This window comes from Alexandromys fortis, unplaced genomic scaffold, assembly GCF_014885135.2.
Source record: "Alexandromys fortis isolate MF-2015 unplaced genomic scaffold, M_Fortis_MF-2015_v1.1 scaffold_24, whole genome shotgun sequence".
NCBI classification, from domain to species: Eukaryota; Metazoa; Chordata; class Mammalia; order Rodentia; family Cricetidae; genus Alexandromys; species Alexandromys fortis.
The window spans coordinates 16,444,501-16,465,145 of record NW_026067906.1 but is presented as its reverse complement, the minus strand read 5'-3'; the positions used below and the strand labels follow the sequence as shown (position 1 = coordinate 16,465,145).

Sequence of the window (20,645 nt, the reverse complement as noted above, 5' to 3'; positions counted from 1 at the left end):
AAAAAAAAAAAAAAAAAAAAAAACCAAAAAAAAAACCAACAAATATTTACATTTGAAATGAAGTTTTTGTGCCGGCAAGTTTTGTGCAAAGAATTTGGACTGTGCAGATGAAGAAGGGATGAAGGCATTCCATGCCAAAGCAGTGCCTCAGACAAATGAGGCAGCGGGAATTAGCAAGCTTTTTAGTTGGTGAGAAATGGCATGGTGTTGGTCACAACTGGGATGATCATCTTGGTGTATGCTATGAGGGTTTGGACTTTGTCCTCCTGGCTGAAATCGTGTGGTTTGGGAATTGCCTGCACGGGAAAGGCTACTTGAACAGCAGTGTCCATGAATGCATAGGGTAGGAAACACGCCTTGGAAATGTCCCGCAATTCCAGCCTGAAGCTGGACCTTTGGAAGGACACCTGAGGTTTCACGTATCCCGTGATGAAGTAAGAAGTGTCCTCAGGTCTTTGTGCCAGGACGGAGCCCGAGCACAACTCCCCGGGGTTAGGGAATGATTGACCTTTCTTCTGAGTGCTGGCGCCAAAGACTGCCGCTGCCACTCAGCGCCTGTCCTCTCTCACACAGTCATGGTTTTCGTGGGTTTGATCTTCTTGTGTTTCTGATATATAGAAACTCAGCTTAAGGACAGAATGCCCCGAAGATCAAAGCGGATATCATAAAACTGAGACAAAGTCCAGTGCCCGTTAGGCTGTTCTTGATCGCACTATGCAGAGAGACTTCAAACTGAACCTCTTGCCTCCACCTCCCAAAGTACCGGGATGACCCCTTCACATCTGGATGATGATGGGTGGGACTCCGAGCACACCTGCACCCTTGTTTCATTTTTAAAGTGTAGTTTTAGTACATGCCAGAGGTGCAGAAATAATAGCACTTGGGGCTGGAGAGATGGCTCAGTGGTTAAGAGCATTGCCTGCTCTTCCAAAGGTCCTGAGTTCAATTCCCGGCAACCACATGGTGGCTCACAACCATCTGTAAAGAGGTCTGGTGCCCTCTTCTGGTCAGCAGGCATACACACAGACAATATTGTATACATAGTAAATAAATAAATATTAAATAAATAAATAAATAAAATCTAAAACTTAAACACTTAAACAGTCACAGCCAGAGCATTACAAGAGAGGACAGGAGCGCTCTCACTACGTTACCCCGTATTTGGGATGGCCAGTTTGTGTTTCGGAACTCAATTGGACTGAGATGGGTAGAGACAGGACATGTACGGGAAGTGCCATGGAGCCACTAGCTTCCAGAGGTGAAGAGGGAGCCTTGTTTCAACAGCAGGACGAATGACTCCGGGACTTGAGAGTCAGGATGCTGCTGCCCAGGCTGACACTAGCTGTGCAAGGGTCGGGAGACTCGCGGGGCTCTCTCTGTGACTTAGCATCACACACGGTAAACTGATAGTGGCCACATTTCCCCTGCCTTCCAGGACGCTTGGGGGATGAAAAGGGTGGCGCGCGTAGGAGGGCTCTGAAGAACAGAGGTTCTGAAAGGGATCCTGCCAATCACTGGCAGCTCTCAGAAGCAGTCCCCAGGTGCCCGAGGAAGCGATAATGCTCGCCTGAAAGTCCTTTTTCTTCTTTGAAAGAGTTCTTTAAAAACTGTCACGGCAGCTGGGAGCTTCCCCAGACAGTTAAAAAAAAAACCTTGGATAGGACTACTTAGCAGCTATTGAACAGTAAGACCAGGGCATTGGGTCTTACTGTGTGTGGGAAGAGGAAAGGCTGGCAGAAGCTGGGAATTTCAGGGATGGGACCCAGGGCTGACTGCATGGCAGGAGTTAGAGATGCAGATAGCACTGGTCCGCCCTGGCCTTTCAGCCTTGCGTTTGTGCCGTTCCTTAGACACTGCTAACTCCATTAAGTCACCCATACACCAATAGGGGACACGCGGGAAGGAGAAAGGTGTCCTATACAGGCTGCTTCCGAAAGAGAGAAAAAGGGTAGGAGGGAAAGCATGCGGCAGGGCAGATGATGCTCATTGGAGCTGTTTTCATATCCAGTGTTGAGAAAGGATGGATAGCAAAACCCAGTGTTTCAAAACATCTGTGGAACACACACCCACAAGACCATCAGCCACAGAGCTAAGGGTGAGCAGTGGGGACTTCTCAGAAGCCTGCTCAGTGTGCAGAACAATCACACACACACACATGTACACACACACACACACACATTACTGTAACAAGGAAGAAGCAAGAGCCTGGCTTCCAAAGACCACAGCTCAGTGCCTACTTCTTAGGGCGTTTCTGATATATAAAGAACAAAACTTAAAAAAAAAGAAAAAGAACAAAACTGCCCCTGCCAGATGACTTAGAAGGACTTAATGTGGTTTTGTTTGTTTGTTTGTTTTTCAAAACAACTCTGTCCTCGCTAGCATAATGACGTCATTAATTGCACAGGTGTCTGCACTAGCGTAGTGATGTAATTTACGCCGACCATTCTTCGTTCCACTTTCGAAGTGGTGTTTGGACAATTTAAATTCAAACAGCAAAAAGTCATCTTGACATAACTGACATGAGGAGTGGAGGAGAATGATCTTTAATATTGTGAGTTCCATTTTTTTTATGTCAGCTTTATTATTTTAAAACTGCAGTGCTCTCAAAGTTAGGGGCTTACACCGGCAAGAGCTGGTGATTTGCCTGAGCACCTGTCAGGGCTCAGGCCTGTGCAGAGGAACAGTTGAGACCTGGGCAACAGAGGTACCAAACCCACTAGAGTGGAACACTCTTATTTTTGACCTTACTCGTGGTGGAATGACAGTCAAAGCCGCAATTGCAGATTTACTAATGGACAAGTAACCCTCCGCTGAGCTGGGAGGCAAGGGGCTAAGGATTATGAGGACATTTCAATGACCAGAATATTATGACCACCCAGACTTCCCTCTGCTCCATTCTGGCGGACAGTTTCTAGGAGCAGAGAATCTTGGGAGGCATTTAGGCTGGCAACTGCACTAGAACCTCGACCTTCCCATCACCTTTCGTGGCCTATTTGAGAGTTCAGAGCAGGATTTATGACAAATTTGGTGTACTACACCTTTCCCGAGGCATATCCAATTTCACGCTACCACTTAGACTACAGCCAAGCCCTCTCCCTGAGCACACCATATTCTGTAGATGTTCCCCTGGAAAAGAGAACTGCGCTATGTACACCTCTGATACCATTTAAAGGTAAGGACTGAGCAGCAAGGTGACCCCACACTGGCAGACGGAGAATCCCCAAGCTCTGAAATGATGAACTTAGTGCACATCCATCTCCTTGGGAGACTTGCCTCTCCTGCCTTCCTCGTACAATCAAGGGGAAGAAAATCAATGTGCCGAGAGTACATTTTGTAGAAGTCAGTGGCTTAGAAGTTGGGCTATTTTTTTCTTTTCTTTCTTTTTTTTTTATTTATTAAAGATTTCTGTCTCCTCCCCGCCACTGCCTCCCATTTCCCTCCCCCTCCCCCCGATCAAGTCCCCCTCCCTCATCAGCTCAAAGAGCAATCAGGGTTCCCTGTCCTGTGGGAAGTCCGAGGACCACCCTCCTCCATCCAGCTCTAGTAAGGTGAGCATCCAAACTGCCTAGGCTCCCACAAAGCCAGTACGTGCAATAGGATCAAGAGTTGGGCTATTTTTAAGTGGTTCATAACACGAGCATGCAATCATGTATACCAGACTATGTATTTTCTTATAAGGCTAAAATAACTATTTGAGCATAGTGGGCTAAGTAAGAAATGATTACTGAAAAACCAGTCTAGAAATACATCTAAAGATCTTACCTTTAGTAAGATCTTTGCTGTAATATATGTCTTCATGTATTTGAACTAGTATAATCTATTGCACCATCTTGGATACTTTGTATATATTCAGTGCATGCCTCTATAATTATATAGTGGGGATTATAGTATGGTAAACATGCTTGGAAGTTCTGTCAGACAGACAGGTAAGCAAGAGTCATCATTTTCAACACAGTGGTTTAGTTTCCCAGTACCCAATACATCTCAAATTCTTCCATTCCTAACTAGAAGGAATTCTTAGCAGCATACTGAGCTATTTTCCTCTCTGTTTAATCATCTAAAAGTTAACTCACAGAAAGACGCGTTACTTGATTTTCCAAACTGAGAAGCTGCTAGGTGACCATGAACTGTGACTGAGAAGGAGCTGGGAAGGCCGACAGGGGCCAGCAGCAGGCCACTGCCCTTCATCAAGGCTGAGCAATAGGCTAGGGTAAGGAGGACCGTAATGGCCTGGAAGGATGGGTGGGTCCAGCCTTGGAAGCAAGTCTGTCTTACCATGGGCATCCTTCTCTAGGCTGGTGGGCACCTACACGAGTCTCCAGGTGCCTGACTCTCTCTCTCATCGCTTACCACAGCTCCTGATAACCCACTTTCAGGCCTTCTTTGCTTTGACTTTTGAAGGGCTTTGAGTTTCAGACTCCCCTTCTGAAGGAGAGTGCCATAAACCATTACTTATGAGGATTTGGGGTCGTCTGACAGAGAGCATAGCTTTACAGGCTAGAGGTTAGATATCTAACGTGGGGAGTCAGGAGCCAGGGCAGTGCTGGAGCAGAGGAGAGGGCACACGGGCAACAGTGGGACACGCACTTGCTTCACAACCACAAGACCTGTACAGGATAAAGCCAGCCCACAAGACCTGTACAGTATAAAGCCAGCCCACAAGACCTGTACAGTATAAAGCCAGCCCACAAGACCTGTACAGTATAAAGCCAGCCCACAAGACCTGTACAGTATAAAGCCAGCCCACAAGACCTGTACAGGATAAAGCCAGCCTGAATTCCAGCACAAATGAAGGGGAGATGTGCTTCTAAGGCCCTTCCCCTACTGTTGAGCTAGGAGAGAGAGAGAGACTTTTTTTTTTTTTTTTTGAGGCTGTGGCCGCTGACAGGTTTCCCATGTTCTACTGTGTATATTGGCAGCATTAATTAGATGTTGAAGAGAAAAGAGGAAGCAGAAGGAGGAGAGGGAAAGAAAAAGAAATAATAATGAGGTTGGGAGATAGATTTTTTGGGGCGACATTGGGGGAAGTTGGAGAGGAAAATGGAAGCTGGATATGATCATATTTCATTAAACATATGTGTGGAACTCAGCTTAGAGATGGCCTCCAAGGTCATTCACAGCTGCCCCAGAAACATGTATAACTGTGGGTAAAGGTACCCGCTGTGTCAGCCAGATGACCTGAGTGACCCTGGGAACCCACACAGAGGTGGGTTGAGAGAACTGGCTGTACCAAGTTACCCTCTGACCTCCGTGTGCACGACACGGCTCATGTCTCCTCTATCATATACACAGGCATACATACATACACATCATACATTTTTTAAACGTTCTCCTAAATATCAAAGATTAAAAAAAAAAAAAACGCGCTTACCCCATTTGGATTGTTGAGCCCAGAAAGGAGGGTATGCAATAATCAGCCGCTGCCAGTGTGTACGGGGGCCGAGCGGCAGAATCATCCCAATAAATATCCTTCTTCATCTTGGGCAGGCTCATGTGCATTTCGTCCACAGCTAAGAGGGAGACCTAAAACCGTTGTCGTATTGTTAGAGCGGCATAGATGGGTGGGGGGTTTGCGGCAGGTGGAAGCGAGTTTGAGAAACAAAGGCCCAGAGACAGACGTGCTACAATGAGGGCGTAGCAGGAACATGTATGTGTCCTTCTCTGCTCAAAAACTCTGGGCAATGGTGTAAGTGGAGGGTGGAGCTGTCCGTCTTCGTGCACCTCCTGGCCACCCTTTGCCTACATGCCTCGGCACGGAGCTTCATGTCATCGTCTGCAAGGCTCCTTTCTCTTGGTTTCTCAGTTACGGCATTGCCTTGGTGGCTCCCGGATAGCCGCCATTCAGCACCACAGAGCACAGAGAGGTGGGCACTCAGTTCTCCCAGCTATAACCAACAAGCACACCTCTGTCTCCCACCACTTCTTGTATGCCCTATCTTCCTCCTCTCTCTCCTTCCTTCCTTCTTTGAGACAGGCTCTCAGCACGTATCTCAGGCCACCCTAGAACTTGTAATTCTTCTTTCCCAGGCTCCCAAGTGCTGAAATTACAGACCACGCCACCAGGCCTGGCTAAAGTAGTGTATCAACAGACCTGTATCACGGTGACAACCTCTCTGTCTTGGCTTAGGTAGAGTGACAAATAAACCATTAAGCCTCTGGGAATCCAGTTTTGACAGAGAGAGAGAAACATTATGCTTCTTCCCCGACAGACTGGCAGGGCTTCAAACAGATGGATGGGGTAAAGCCCTCAGACAGAGGTTCTGAAGGCAGCCCTCCCTAGAAAGAATTCCCTCGTGCCTTTATGAGCCTTTATCAACAGCACTGTTTCGGAGTAAGGGGCTCCATTCATGACTGCAGATGCAAGGAAGAAACCAATGCAGCCTCGGTTCCCACCCCATACAACTGGTTACTGGGGTCTGGTGGGTTATGTTTAGGGATTCACAGCGGATTATGTCTGGATACTAGTTTATGTTACTGTTAATCTCTCCCAATGACAAATCAAAGTAGGTAAGAAAATGAATTATAATATCACTCTGTACTAAACAGAAGAGGACAGACGGTGCCAACAAAAATTCAGAGAAAATCATCTTGACTTAATGGGCGCTGGAAATGAGACCCAGGCCATTTTAGGTCCTGAAACAAACAATGCAGTGTATGGTCAGGCTTCTTCCATGATTGGCTGAAGATCTCAGGTCCAGAGTTGGGCAGTGGTGGCACACGCCTTTAATCCCAGCACTCGGGAGGCAGAGGCAAGCAGATCTCTGTGAGTTCGAGGCCAGCCTGGTCTCCAGAGGGAGTTCCGGGACAGGCTACACAAAGAAACCCTGTCTCGAAAAACCAAAACCAAACCAAAAGAAACCAAAACAAAAAAAGCCCCTCACGTCCAGGAGCCTGTACCTAGAATCCATTTACATGTGATTTATCGTTATTGATCACAGAGGACAGAAACGTATGTGATTTATTGTTATTGATCACAGAGGACAGAAACGTTCCTCACCTGCAGGTTCCTGTCAATACACCAGTTTGTTTCAAAATCGTCATCATCTTCTCCAAAAGGGTTGATCAGTTGCTCAGCAACCTGCAGTCGAGAACACAGTGCGTGTGAAGACAGAGGAGGAATCTGAGGTTGACCCCTGCTTTAGCTGTCCCTTCCCTGTCACTTTTGTAATACGCATCCTCCAGGACAGTGGGCTGCTCTCCAGATGTTGATCGTCCAGCAAGCCCCTTCATGGGCATGCTCTGCAGATGGACCCGTCTGCTCATCTAGACAGCGCTGCCCTACCCCAGGGAAGCCAGAAGCTTTGTGGAGCCAAAGGAAGCTGAGTACTAAAGACCATTAACTACATGCAAGGCATATATTATATCGTCTGAGCTTTTGAGAAGCCTGTAAAGGCCCAGTTGATGACATGAGGTTAAACGGCAATGAAAGACAAAATGATGAGACATGAACAATGATGCCCAATAGCCAGCTACGAGACATAACTGCTAAGTGACTGCACATGAGAGCTGGAACTGGAGGCTAGTCTAGTTTTACATTCAAGATTCACCCTTATCTAATAGTTAGTTCTGTTCTCCTTTGAACCATTTAACCACTTTCTGACCATGACATCTGACATTTGCTCTGTACTAAATATTCATACCATGTTTTTGGATGGAATAGCCTTTGAAATGAGAGGCTTATATGTCAAATATAACCTCTTTGAACAATTTTTTTTTACTTGTGAATGTGTGTGTATGTGTGTGGCGGGGGGAGTATTGGTTCCAGATGGGAAGAAAATTTTTAAGTGAACAAAATAAAGGTATTGTTTCATTAGTTTCTAGATCCTGAGACCATTTGGTGAAAACTTTACCCATTTGGGGTTGGGGAGATGTCTCAGTGGGTAAGGGTGCTTAAGCAGCAAACACAGGGGCCTGAGTTCAAGCCCCCAGCACCCAGGTGAAAAGCCAGGCATGGGTGAACATGTCTGTAACACCAGCAATGTAGGGATGGATACAGGTAGACTCTGAGAGTTCCTGGCCCAAGTAGTCTAGTGAAATGATAAGCTTCCTATTGAGTGAAAAACCCTGTCTCAAGGCAATAGGGGAGGGAGGGAGAGAGGGAGGGAGGGAGGGAGGGAGGGAGGGAGGAAAAGAGGAAGAGGAAGAGGAAGAAGAAGAAGAAGAAGAGAGAAGAAGGAGAAGGAAGAAGAAGAGAAACTCTCAACTTTGTGCTCTGGCCTGTACATACATTCAGAAGGGTATATACCCTGCAAACTCACATGTGTATCACACATACACACACACACACACACACACACACACACACAGCACAGGGAGTCCTACATTAGTGAGCCTCCTGGCAGTAGCTTTGGAAGTCCTTCATTGTTTGGTGCCAGGCTATTTTCCTTTTCTTGCCTGAGGTTTTGCTTAAATGAAATAGGCCATTGTTTCAGACCTGAAAATATTTTTGTTATGTTCATACTTTTCACGTTTATAGCATCGGTCTTGTATATATTATTGCAGCCTGTATTTAGTAGTCATAATGACACATCTGTGTATTGAACATGTCACGAAGATGACTTTACTGGAGCACCATTTGCAGTAAGAAAAGTCAAGGTGTGTTTTCTACACTTTGGATAGAGCTGTTCTTTGCAAATGGAGACACAGTCCACTTGCGTGGGAATTGCACTTTTATTATGCTGACTTATCTTGAATAGGCCACGCTTGTGTCTTTTCATATTTGGCCTTTGAAAAACAGTTTACAGCCAGGCGGTGGTGGCGCACGCCTTTAATCTCAGCACTCGGGAGGCAGAGGCAGGTGGATCCCTGTGAGTTTGAGACCAGCCTGGCCTACAAGAGCTAGTTCCAGGACAGGCTCCTAAGCTACAGGGAAACCGTGTCTCAAAGGGAATAAAAAAGAAAAGAAAAGAATAGAAAACAGTTTATAGAGGAAAGGAATTTAGACACTTTACCAAAAATGGAGCCACGAACCTCTTTATGGCTCAGCCAGGCATTTTATAGGTAAACAAAGCAGTCAGACAGTTACTGAGTTCAGCACGAAAAGGGAAGAGACAAAACCAGCCAGAAAGGAACTGCATGACAGGAGAGTCGAGCATTCGGATCAACTGTGGCGACTGCAGTCGTGTTGATAAAGTAAAGCCCACTTTTCCCTCTGAGAGAGCCAGCTATCTCTCTTGCTCTTTCTCACTGTCATCTGCTTAAAAATATTTTTGCCATTTAAAGGACATGTTGTTCGTCACTGGAGTATAATTTAAAGTGCCAACACACTTATGAAGCGTCAAACCAACAAGAGAACCAGTATTTGCAGGGGAATGTGTCCCAACCCTAAGACCTGACCATAGGTGGCTCTTTGGAAGGCCAAGTGGTTGGAAATTCCGTTTTGTTAGACTCCTTGAAAGTATTGCTGGATCTCACTTTACTTAAGGAAACTGTTGCTTTTGACTTTTTTTTTTTTCCTGTCACATACTTCAAGGGATGGAGAGTCAAGCTTCTGATATATACACACTGACACCTCAGGAGGCTTGGGATTGGTGGGGGTCAGGGGAACAAACACGGTTCCATACCCGTGACTGGACGAGCTGTCCTCACGGCTCTGGCATGCTTTTAGATTCCTGGTAAACTGCATGTCACTGCTAATCCTGACGTTTCTGCTTTTAATCCCGACGAGCTTCTTTTTTGAAAATGGAATGTAGTTAACGTGTGGGGACAGCTAGTGGAACTCGGGGGGTTGCTTATGATTCACGGAGTGGAGCAGAACCAGGCTTCTATTACGGTATTAAAGCTCAGGTCTGCTCCACGGCTGATGTTTTCCCCCGTTGTTTCCTCTGCCCAGCTGTGCCTAAAACCCAGCACAGGTGCAGCTGTTACTTTAATTATGTTACTTCAGCCTAATGGACGCACACAGAGACTTGAAGAAAAATCACTATCTGTGAGAGAAACGTCCTTCTCATCTCTTCGCGCGATGAACGATGAACTGCTACACCCCAGCCTCTCTACCCAGAACTTTGACCTTGATGGAGAAGCAACCACATCTCTGAGCTATTACACCATCACGTCTACCTTTGAGTTATGCATGAATGATTTGTCAAAGACTCGGCAGAGGGAAGAGAGTTTGGAACAAGGAGGGTTCTAGAGTGCCTTGGGCACCAAGACTGTGGACTACCTTGAGCCATCCCGCGTAGAAGAAGAACTGGAGGAGGGTGAAGATCGGAATGTACAGATCTAAGTCATGGCCCGCGTAGCCTTTGGTGGGATCCAGGAACTGCCGTCCAATGAGGCACGCGAAGAAGAACGTGTAGACCGCGAGGGTGACCACCTGGGACAGAGGGAGACCCGAGGGAGGGGTCAGTGCTAGCTGCTCACAGAAACTATGCAAAGTGGACAGGTGGGGGTGAAAAAGCCACATGCATGGGATGTGGAGCGATAACTCGGTCAACAAAGTACTTGTAGCCCGCGCATGGGGACCCGAGTCCAATTAGAAGCACCCGTATAAAACGACAGGAGTGGTGGCTTGTTCCTGTAACCCCAATTCTGGGGAAGGGGTGAAGATAAATAGATCCTGGGGCCTCACTGGCCGGCAAGTTTAAATGAAAGATGGCAAGGTATAGGTCTCAGTTAGCAATCTTATCTCTAAATAAATAAATCAATAAAGTGGATGGCTTCAGAGGAATGACACCCAAGGTCGACCTCAGATTCCCATCCTCTGGTCCCCGCCACCACCACAATCACACGCGCAGTATTTGGTACCTGTGTGTAAACCAGCGGGATGCCAACCCAGTCATAGCCAAATAAGAGGCTGCACCAGGAGCGGTACCGATTCATCTCCTAAGCCCAAAACATGAAAACACACTTTACTCAAACGATGACCACAGTTATAAACATGAGCTGGGATTCAGAACCTGGGCACGCTATTGATGAACATGGCAGTAAATGCTAAGGCCAACTTTCTAAGTTGTCCCCAAGGCTCCTCTGAAAGGAAAGTCCTGAGAATAAAAAAGAAAGCCAGGCATTTTAATCCCAGCACTGGGGAGACAGATGCAGGCGGATCTCTGTGAGTTCGAGGCCAGCCTGCTCTACAGAGTGAGTTCCAAGACAGGCTCCAAAGCTACACAGAGAAACCCTGTCTCAAAAAAACAACAGAAAAAAAAAAAAAAAGCAAAGGATACAGTATGGAGCAGTTTGTCAAAAAGAAAGTAAAATGATGAGGACATTTGGACATAATTTTTTAAAATATAAAAATATAAATATTTTATAAACATTTAAAAATATTCTTAAGAAAAGATAGAATGTTATAAGGATAAACTTGTTTTTCTAATCCACTCTCTTCAATGTATAGACTGGCCCCAAGTGTTCAAAGGGAGCTAAGAAGGTTACTATTTTAAATAAGTAATTACTGGTTATTTTGGTATAAATTTGGCAAGCATTTTTTATTTCCTTAAAAACATTCTTATGACAGATATTAGAGAAGACACATGAATACATGCTAAGCCTTCTGCCCAGCAAACTGGGACTTTAAAATGCTTCTATCGACAGAAACATCTATCTGTAACAGGGAGGATGGAGAGTCATCCATCTCTTGCCTTATCCATATGAGACTGAATCTAATATTACCTCAATTTGAAAGCCATTTACTCATTTTAGCCTCATTCAAGCCAGAGACCATCAGAGCTGTCACAGAAGACTTTCCGTGTATACATTTCTCTGATGAATCCCGAGACCTTTTTCTTTAATTGTTTTTATTGAGCTATACATTCCCCCGCTCTCCTCCCTTCCTCTCCCCTTCTACCCTCTCCTGTGACCCCCACGCTCCCAATTTATTCAGGCGATCTTGTCTTTTATTCAGCAATACATTGTTTTGTTCCCTGGAGCAACAGAAAGGCTGATTTAAGGTTAGAGTATTCAAATCTGGGGGGAAAGGTTAAAGTTTATTCTTCCTTAGGATTTTATTCTGGGTGCCGGGGATTCATCCCATCACCAAGAAAGAAAACTAGGAATTTTAATCTAGAATCCTTATGCAAGCGGTCGCGAAGGCCCATGGGCGATGTGCCTCTTCAGAGTCTTTGGCAATCCTGGCTTTACCATTTCCCTACAAGCCTCTCACAGAATATGCAGTGCCGACAGTAGACGCTTCCAAGGAGCCTGAGCTCACCTTGCTCACTCTCTGTTCTGCACACTGTGGGTTTCCCACCGTCTTCCTAGCTCCGCAGAATCTGGAGTGACCCCTGGTCTGACCTCTTACATCCAGAGTTCCAATTAGCATCTTCTCGTGGCTTACTAAATACTTACGGTCATCAATGATTGAAGGTCGACGCTGTCCCTGATTCTACCTTCATTCCGGGCTTTGGTGGCAAGATTCCCAAACCAAATGAAGGGGACCCAGTATTTCAGATGTGGTGATTTGAGGTGGTCAAATAATTTCCTTTCATCTGCTGTCATAAAACCTTTACACAAAATAACAATAGGGATGTTATACACGCTTAGTTAAGCCTAATGCATAATTTTAGTATTCTATATGAGCATACTGGGGTAACGGAGGGTGCTAAAAAATACTATTGTCTCCAGTGGTCTCCGTTTGTGCTAGAGATGAAGAGTTTTGCACCCGAGCTGTGTGCATGGACACACACAAATTGCACACACATTGTATCTCCACTTGTGAAGCAATGCATCATCTTGGCAAGTTGATGGTAAAGGTAAGAAAGGGGACACATGCATCTGGGACACAGATTCTTAAAATGCGAGGCATAGCCCCCTTTAGAGTCACATAGCTGAATGTGGGTTGTGAACTATTGGTAACGGATTTTTGAACATACAATAACCAGAAATTAATTCAAGATCAAACGTATAATGAATCCAAGGTGTTGCTAGTTGCCTATAAAGTGACTCACTGTGCCTTTTTTTTTTTGTTTTGTTTTTTGTTTTTTTTTTGTTTTTTTCAAGACAGGGTTTCTGTGTAGCTTTGGAGTCTATCCTGGAACCAGGCTGGCCTCGAACTCACAGAGATCCTCCTGCCTCTGCCTCCCGAGTGCTGGGATTAAAGGTGTGTGCCACCACCACCCAGCATTCAACATAACTTGTTGCCACACAACACCGACAGACCCGGCCTCAAGCATCTCGGAGTCGAGACTATGTTGTACTAGAAGTGGCAATGCCTTCACTAGCCACATAGAGCATTCTGCTTTTATAGAAACATAATGGTTTAATTACAGAAAGCAAAAACAATATTTTCCTGTTTGAGTTAATTGTATTACATTAAAGTGTTTGATTTTAAAATTGCCATTTGAATTGTTGATTTGTTTTATTTTTTAAAATGTTAAATTAATTTGTCTCCGGATTAGTACAGAATTTCCAATCACGGATCTCCTCCTGCATGATTCCCACGGCTGTGCCTCCCGCCTTCTCCATCAGCATTTGAGATGGCCCTAGACATGCTTCTGCTGTTTTATGCTATATGTTTATTAGAAGTGGCATTCTAATAAATTTGATGATTACAAAATCAGAATATCAATAACTCTGAAAAAGCCAAAGATGTCATGCACTACCAAATATTTGACCAATAATTAATTATGCATATAAAATAAATAAGCCCATTGTCTCATTTATATGTAATTTTGCTTTTCTTTTAAAGAAAACAATTTTACTTTATTTATATGTGTGTTATCTGTGGCTATACATTACATATGTGTAGATGCGAGTTTGCATGGTGGCCAGGTCCCCTGGAACTGTAGTTACAAGTGCTTGTCCACCCTTTGTGGGTGCTGGAACCTCAACTCTGGTTCTCTTATACTCAGCAGCAAAGTGCTCTTAACCACTGAACCATCTCTCCGACTTCCACCATCATTTTTTTTTGAGATAGGGAGACATGTAGCCCAAATTGACCTCAAACTCAAACTCAGTATGGTGCTGATCCTCTGGCTCTATGTTCCACATACTGGGATTACAGTCACTGTGGCTGTGTTTGTTTGTTTGTCTGTTTGTTTGTTTTTATGTGGTGTCGAGGGTCAAGCCCAGGGCTTTGGGTGCATTAGGCAGGTGGTCCAGCTGAGCTATAGCTGTTGTTTATTTTCACCTTTCACCTTTAGAATTAATTCGTTCACTTGTAATAACAAGTCAAATTTATGTACATCAGAAAACTGCATTAAAATAAATTTCTATTATAAAAGTTTCAAAATTAGATTTATTCATGTGTGTATGTGTGTTGGTACCGCAGCATGTGTGTGGGGCTTAAAGGGCCGCTTTCAGGGGTTAGCTTTCGCCTTCCACGGCTCCTGTGGATAAAACTCAGGTTGCCAGGCTTGGTGGCAGAGGCATTTATTCACCTGTTGGGCCATTGTGCTATCCCAAGTAAATTTCTTCACAATTTATTTTCAGTAACTGTTTGCTGTTATACCTATTTTATAGCACCATATGCATAAGTGGTCATAAAAATGTCTTCTGTAAAAGGGGGTTGTTGAATGGAGTTTAAGAGCCCTGATCTAGCATATCTAGGGAAGTCTCTCCTTTACAATTTTAGATTTATTAATCTAAATCGGCAGCAATAATACTTAGAATTGTGAGGGCTAAGAGACTAAAATTCGAGAGTGTATACGGAGCTCGTAGCAAGAGTTGTGTGTGATTCCCACAGTTGTGCCTCCTGCTCCATTGCATCCCCTTCTGCGTGATTCCTGCGGCTGTGCCTCCTGCCTTCTCCATCAGCATCCTGCTCCATTGCATCCCCTTCTGCGAAGCCCATCTCTCATTCCTCCTTCTCCCTTCCAGGGATTTCTCTAATCTAAAGCTTCCATGTGGCGCTCTGTCTTGACGTGGAGTACAGTGACATTGTACATAAATGAAAGGCAAGGACCACATTTGTCTTTTTAGTCCCCACACTACTTTGCACAAATTCTTGAAACGTGTGTGTATAAAAATGCAATGAGCGGGGCTGGAGAGATGGCTCAGCGGTTAAGAGCATTGCATGCTCTTCCAAAGGACCCGAGTTCAATTCCCAGCAACCACATGGTGGCTCACAACCATCTGTAATGAGGTCTGGTGTCCTCTTCTAGCCTGCAGGCATATATGCAAACAGAATAATGTATCCATAATAAATAAATAAATATTTAAAAAATGCAATGAGCTTGGGTTTCCAGAGACCTCCCTAAGCCTCAGCGTTTTCCTCTGTAATATCTGCTTTACGACGATGATACTGGGGCTAGACTCAGTGGTAGAGCGCTTGCCTATCTTGTGAAAGCCAGCATCGCACATCAGAAAGGCACACAAGAGGGGGGGGGTGTTACCTGAGATGCTAAACATACATGAAGAGTTTAGCACACTCAGTGCTAGGGAATAGTGTGTCTTTGATACTGTATCTGGGTCCCTCCTTCATTCTCTCTCTCCCCGCACAAGTAAAGGAGAGGAACAATTTAATAAAAGAACATTGAAGGAGGATTTATTCTTATTGTTTTTAATTATGTGTGTCCTTGCGTGTGTGTGCAGGTGCCCTCCAAAGCCAGAGGCATCAGACACCCAGCCTCGTGGGTTCGAACACCAAAGATTCTTGGACTTTACATTCATGGCTAGCCATTGTTGGATTAGTTGGAATACATACGATAAGTCATTACAATAAATTCCCTATATATATGTGTGTGTGTATACATATATATGTATGTGCGTATACATATGTGTATGTTGTATGTATATATATATACATTCCATAAATTAGTCTGTGACCCTGACCTTTTCTTTTAAAAATGGGCTTACAGAGCATGATTAAATGCTATTATAGGAAGTTAACCTCGGGTTATGAATTTCTTTGTTCTATAACCAGTGAAATTTTCCCTTCTTTGTGGAACATGTGTCTTGGGGCAACCTGGATCTGCGTTCCAAGGCCCTCACCTCTCCTATTCGGCTTAAGAACAAACTGTCTCTTGTGTTTTATCAAACAGTTAACACATGAACTTGGCTTTTCTTCACTTCGGGCGTAAAGGCTTGCCACAGCTGTCCCTCCTTTAACTGGAAGCCTATCTTAGCTACTCCATATCAATTGTCTGACACTTAGATTCTTGGGATTTAGAGTGCAATTCTAGAATCAAAAAAGAAAAAAAAATAAAGAAAGATGACCGCACTTACAGACTGGCTGCAATTTCTGTAATTTGGCTAGGGAACAACTTTGTGTCTGGCTATTTTTTATTCCAGATCACATTGTGCTAGCAAGTCCTTTCTTGGCATCTAAGCAGAAAGTAAATATGCAGGTCGAGGCCTTGGTTAGCGCCAGTACTAAAGCCAGAGCCGGGTCCTGCACTCCGGGAAGGACATTTATGGATGGGAAGGGCCATGCAAAGGAAAGAAAGCTGGTGATTTTTAAGTTTTATTTCAGCCCAAAGTTATTGATAATTTAACAGGTTCTAGGGGAGATGAACGAAGCAGCAGAGCTTAGCGCATCGTCCCCGTACACAGACGGGATGACTCCAGGCATTTCCTGGTGGCTCAAACATTGGAAGTCACCCGATTTCGGAAATCAAATTGATGGTCAATTGAAACAAAAGCTCTAGACTAGGTGGGGGTTCAAATCCACTTAAGGGGCGCTAGCTATGAAGTGGAATGTTATCTTCATCAGCCTTTCAGGTCATTGTAACTAGGCACCAATGCTTTAAACTTTATAAAAATTTTATTATCCTCACATCTAAGGCAAATTAATTATAGCTGTTGCTGTGCTGTACTATAGTTTAATGGCATTACAAATTAATGGCAATTCGGCTGCTCTACCACCATCCTATGGCCACACATCTCTCTCCTTCAGGCCCTGCGTCTGATTTGGCAAAGCTACTGCATCTACCTAGAACATCTCTCACAATCTCTTTTCTTTCTGGCTGGTTCAGCTCTGCCCCAGTGATTTTCACGTTATTTGTGTGCAAAACAACTTGAATATGTCTAATTATATTAGACTAATTAAATCATAATGTTTTTAATATATCTAATCAGGGCAAGATACCCATATACCACATTCTTAGAGTGGGATGCTTGCACTGACTTCACTTGAGCTGTAGTTTGATGGAGCAGGATTTGCTAGAGGAAGGCAAATTTGTCATGCCCCTAAGCCAAAGGACTAATTAAATCCATTAGCAGGCAAGATCCCTGCCATCACAGATCTGTTGGCTGCAGAGTTGGCCTGTTTGTCCTCTGGTTGAAGCAGAGGCAGGTGTCTTTGGCCTTCCAGAGAGGCTCCATTAGCAGAGGAACCACAGCTCCAAGCTCAAAGACAAGGGTGGGCGTGATGCCAGTTCTTCCTCTAAGAGAAAGCTGTGTTTTCAGCATCTTGGGACAACTTTTTCAAGCAGAGTTCAACGTCTCTGACTCATTTCCAAATGCATACAACAGAGACAGCGCTTCAACTAGAGATGCCCTTTAAATACAATGAGAGAGGCTTAGGGATCCCCATCAAGCGGGGAAATTGAGGAGGTGCAAAGTGAGAAGGAGACAGAGCTAGAATCAAGTCACATCATTGTTGTGCAGGGCAAGGCATCAGACCATGAGACATGTGTGGTTCAAAAATAACTGTGCTTTCTTCTACGTTATGTTTACTGGGTACTATGCAAGATAGTATTGTCTCCACTCTCTCCTGAGTTCTCCCCATTTAATCCCACTCAACATAATGCTCAGAAGTTTTTTTTTTAAATGATTTAAGAACATTAACCCAACAATGAGTTACAGCCCATTGATCAAAAGCCTAGAATAGGATACAACAGAGTAAAATCAACTTTTGGGATGGCAATACTGACTGAAGAGCTATTCTGTTATTTCCCCAAAATGACCAAAATATCTGTAGTCACCCATCTCTCCATCTGGAAGTAGATATTCCATTTGACAGGTCACTGTATAAAATACAATGACACACGTGCACACACACACACACACACACACACGAAATAACATACACACAATTAGCGCTTTTAGCTCCTTGCCTAAGTGGGTGCCCTTGAGTTTCATTTACTTAACAGATTTGAGGCCATTTGCAATTGCCCTTTGTTTCAGGTCAGCCTGGGCTACCTATTGAGTTCCAGGCTAACCCAGACTACACTGCAGGGTTCTGTTTCAAATCAAACAAGCAAGCAAATAAACAGACCACAAGTACAAAAAGAGCCTGGCTCAGCATGGTGGCACACACCTGGGACACATGGTAAAATCCTGACTTAACAACAACAACAACAAAATCTCTTGACAATTCAATGACAGGGATCCCATTATCAGAAATACTGGGCAGATAGACTGTCCTCGGTCACGGACCCGGGAGGCTGTCCACTGGTGGCAGCCAGGTCAAGGAGGGCCAGTTCCGCCTTGCACTTTGCCTCCTGTGTGGAGCAAGAAGTGCACATGGTGAGCCAGGTTTCCCCCACAGGATGACATTCTGTCTGCTCGGGCTCATCAGGTGACAATACAGGAATATCTGACTCAGCCTCTAAAGGTTCAGCCAATGGCGGAAGCCGGTGCAGGCGTGAATTCCACTGTCCCTTTGGCCATCTCTCCTCCTAACACAGGACACCAAGACACTTAAACAGCCCAGGGAGCCCGAGAACCAGGAACACGCCCAAGAAAATGACAGCGAGCTGAAGGGATAAATATACAAAATCCAAGGGGCTAGCCTTGTGGCTGGTGCATCTTAAATCAGGGTTTCTACTCAACAGTCATTCGGCAGCCCAGTGCTCACTTGTGTTTTATGCCATGTGAGGCAGTGACTGAAACCTCCAGGGCAGTCTCCCCAGGCTCCACCAGTCTCAAGGAAAAGCCTGGGGACTTTGGTTAAGGTTCCAGGGCTTTAAGAAAAAAGTAAATGAGCCGGGTGGTGGTGGCGCACGCCTTTAATCCCAGCACTCGGGAGACAGAGGCAGAGGCAGGCAGATCTCTGTGAGTTTGAGGTCAGCCTGATCTACAGAGGGCCAGAACTGTTACACAGAAAACCTCTATCACGAACCTCACTCCCACCCCAGCCTCCGCTGCTGCCAAAAAGAAAAACAAAAATAAAAGCGACCCCTTTCTTTAAGGTTATCATGTTTAAATCGTTCTTACTAACTGAGCACCAAAGGAAGACTTTCGCTTCAGAGGAAGAGAGAGAAATACAATACAGAGACATGAAGTTCAGTTGTAACTTGTCTCTGAAAATCATTAGTGTGGGACAAAACTTATGGTAACTGTTACTGACCCTTGAGCAGGACCATTATATCCTTGCTGAGGTTATGTTCCCTCTGCTCAGCCCAGTGCCTGGTACATGCTACGTGTTCAACTCTACTTTATTTTTACTTAAAAGAAGATTTATCTATGTATTTGTTTATCTATCTATTTATCTATTCATATAAATTCTTGCTTGTATGTATGTGCCCCATGTGCATGTCTGGTGCCCATGGACGCCAGAAGAGGACGCTGGATTCTCTAGGGAGATCTAGCGTTACTGACAGTTGTGAGCCACCACGTGGTGTCGAGAATCAAACCTGGGTCCTCCAAAAGAACAGCAAGTGCTCTTAATCACCAAGCCATCTTTCCATTCTCTTATTTTTTAATTAATTAACTAGTTAATTAATTAGCTTTCAGACATCATGTGCCTAAGGCGGGCCTCAAACTCACGATGTAGCAGAAGATAACCTAAAGCCCCGGTTTGTCTCTGCTTGCCCAGTGCTGGGATTACAGGCACAAGCCTCCGTGTCTGACTTCTTCAGTGCCGCGGATGAGACCCAGAGCTTTGGGACAGGCTCTCTATCAACCAGCTGTGTTCCCGGCCCCAGGAAATTTCACAGAATGGGCAAATGCCCGCTAGTCCTTGGCAGTTCTGTCCCTGGTTCTCTCAGAGCATGACTGTAATTTTTCTATTTCTGTCTTTGCGCTTCTGATGAGCAGCGTTGACGAGAACTATTTTCTTCTCTGAGACTTGTGAAGTGTTAGTTGAAAGATTTGGATTCAGCTGGGTTCTAAAATGTAAACAGTCAACAAAGGTCATGGCCCAAGTTAGCGAAGATCCAGGATGGTGCACTTGACTTGGAGTGAGTGACATTTTCCAGGGCAGGTGATCTGAATGACTAGAATTTTTCCGGAACAAGTTTAGCAGAGCCTCTCTTGTAGTCCCTCTGATAAATACAGGACAGTCCACACTTCAGGGGCTTTTCAGCGGAATTGACTTATTTTGAGTTTGATTTTAGTAGAAGCAGAAGGAGAAAGCTTTTTATTTTTAATTTGAGAATTTAACCTGAGATGACAACAAATGAGATATATTTTTCTCAAAGCATGCAGCATGCTTCTACACCTCAGAATGATAGAATGTGACCGTTGAACTTCAAAACAAAGGAGGTTCAGAGACCGGCAGGGAAGGGCCTGCAGTGTTTGGCTCCAGCCTAAGCTTTGCTGAACGTGAGGAAGCTGCTCCGTGCTCCGTGCTCCCACCCCTCACCTGCCTCCTCCTGCCCCGCATGGAGGCTGTGCAGGTCCTTGGGGTAAGAGCTTTAGAGGACACGGACTTAAATCTCAGTATCTCGCAGCCTGTGATTGGGGCCCCTTACCACTGTCTAGAGGAGCTTGTTAGATGCACTGACATCTTTCAGCATTGGTTTTGAGAGTGGCTGATGTATACTCAACTTCTAAAAACATAACTTTTTCTCATAGTGATTTTAAGTAGGGTAGTCAGTAGATGA

At 44.7% G+C, this 20,645-nt stretch overlaps 1 protein-coding gene across 3 annotated transcripts in view; it reads right to left on the bottom strand.

Moving 5' to 3' along the window:
• Positions 1–20,645, bottom strand: part of Best3 (bestrophin 3) — a 39,472-nt gene that overhangs the window by 7,490 nt on the left and 11,337 nt on the right. For all 3 annotated transcript variants that reach the window (XM_050135609.1, XM_050135610.1, XM_050135607.1), the window contains 5 exons: positions 12,286–12,440; positions 10,747–10,824; positions 10,163–10,315; positions 6,998–7,078; positions 5,372–5,523 (listed from right to left, as the gene is read on the bottom strand). In XM_050135609.1, the coding sequence (XP_049991566.1) occupies positions 5,372–5,523; positions 6,998–7,078; positions 10,163–10,315; positions 10,747–10,824; positions 12,286–12,440 (619 nt within the window). The remainder of the gene's footprint in view (positions 1–5,371; positions 5,524–6,997; positions 7,079–10,162; positions 10,316–10,746; positions 10,825–12,285; positions 12,441–20,645) is intronic.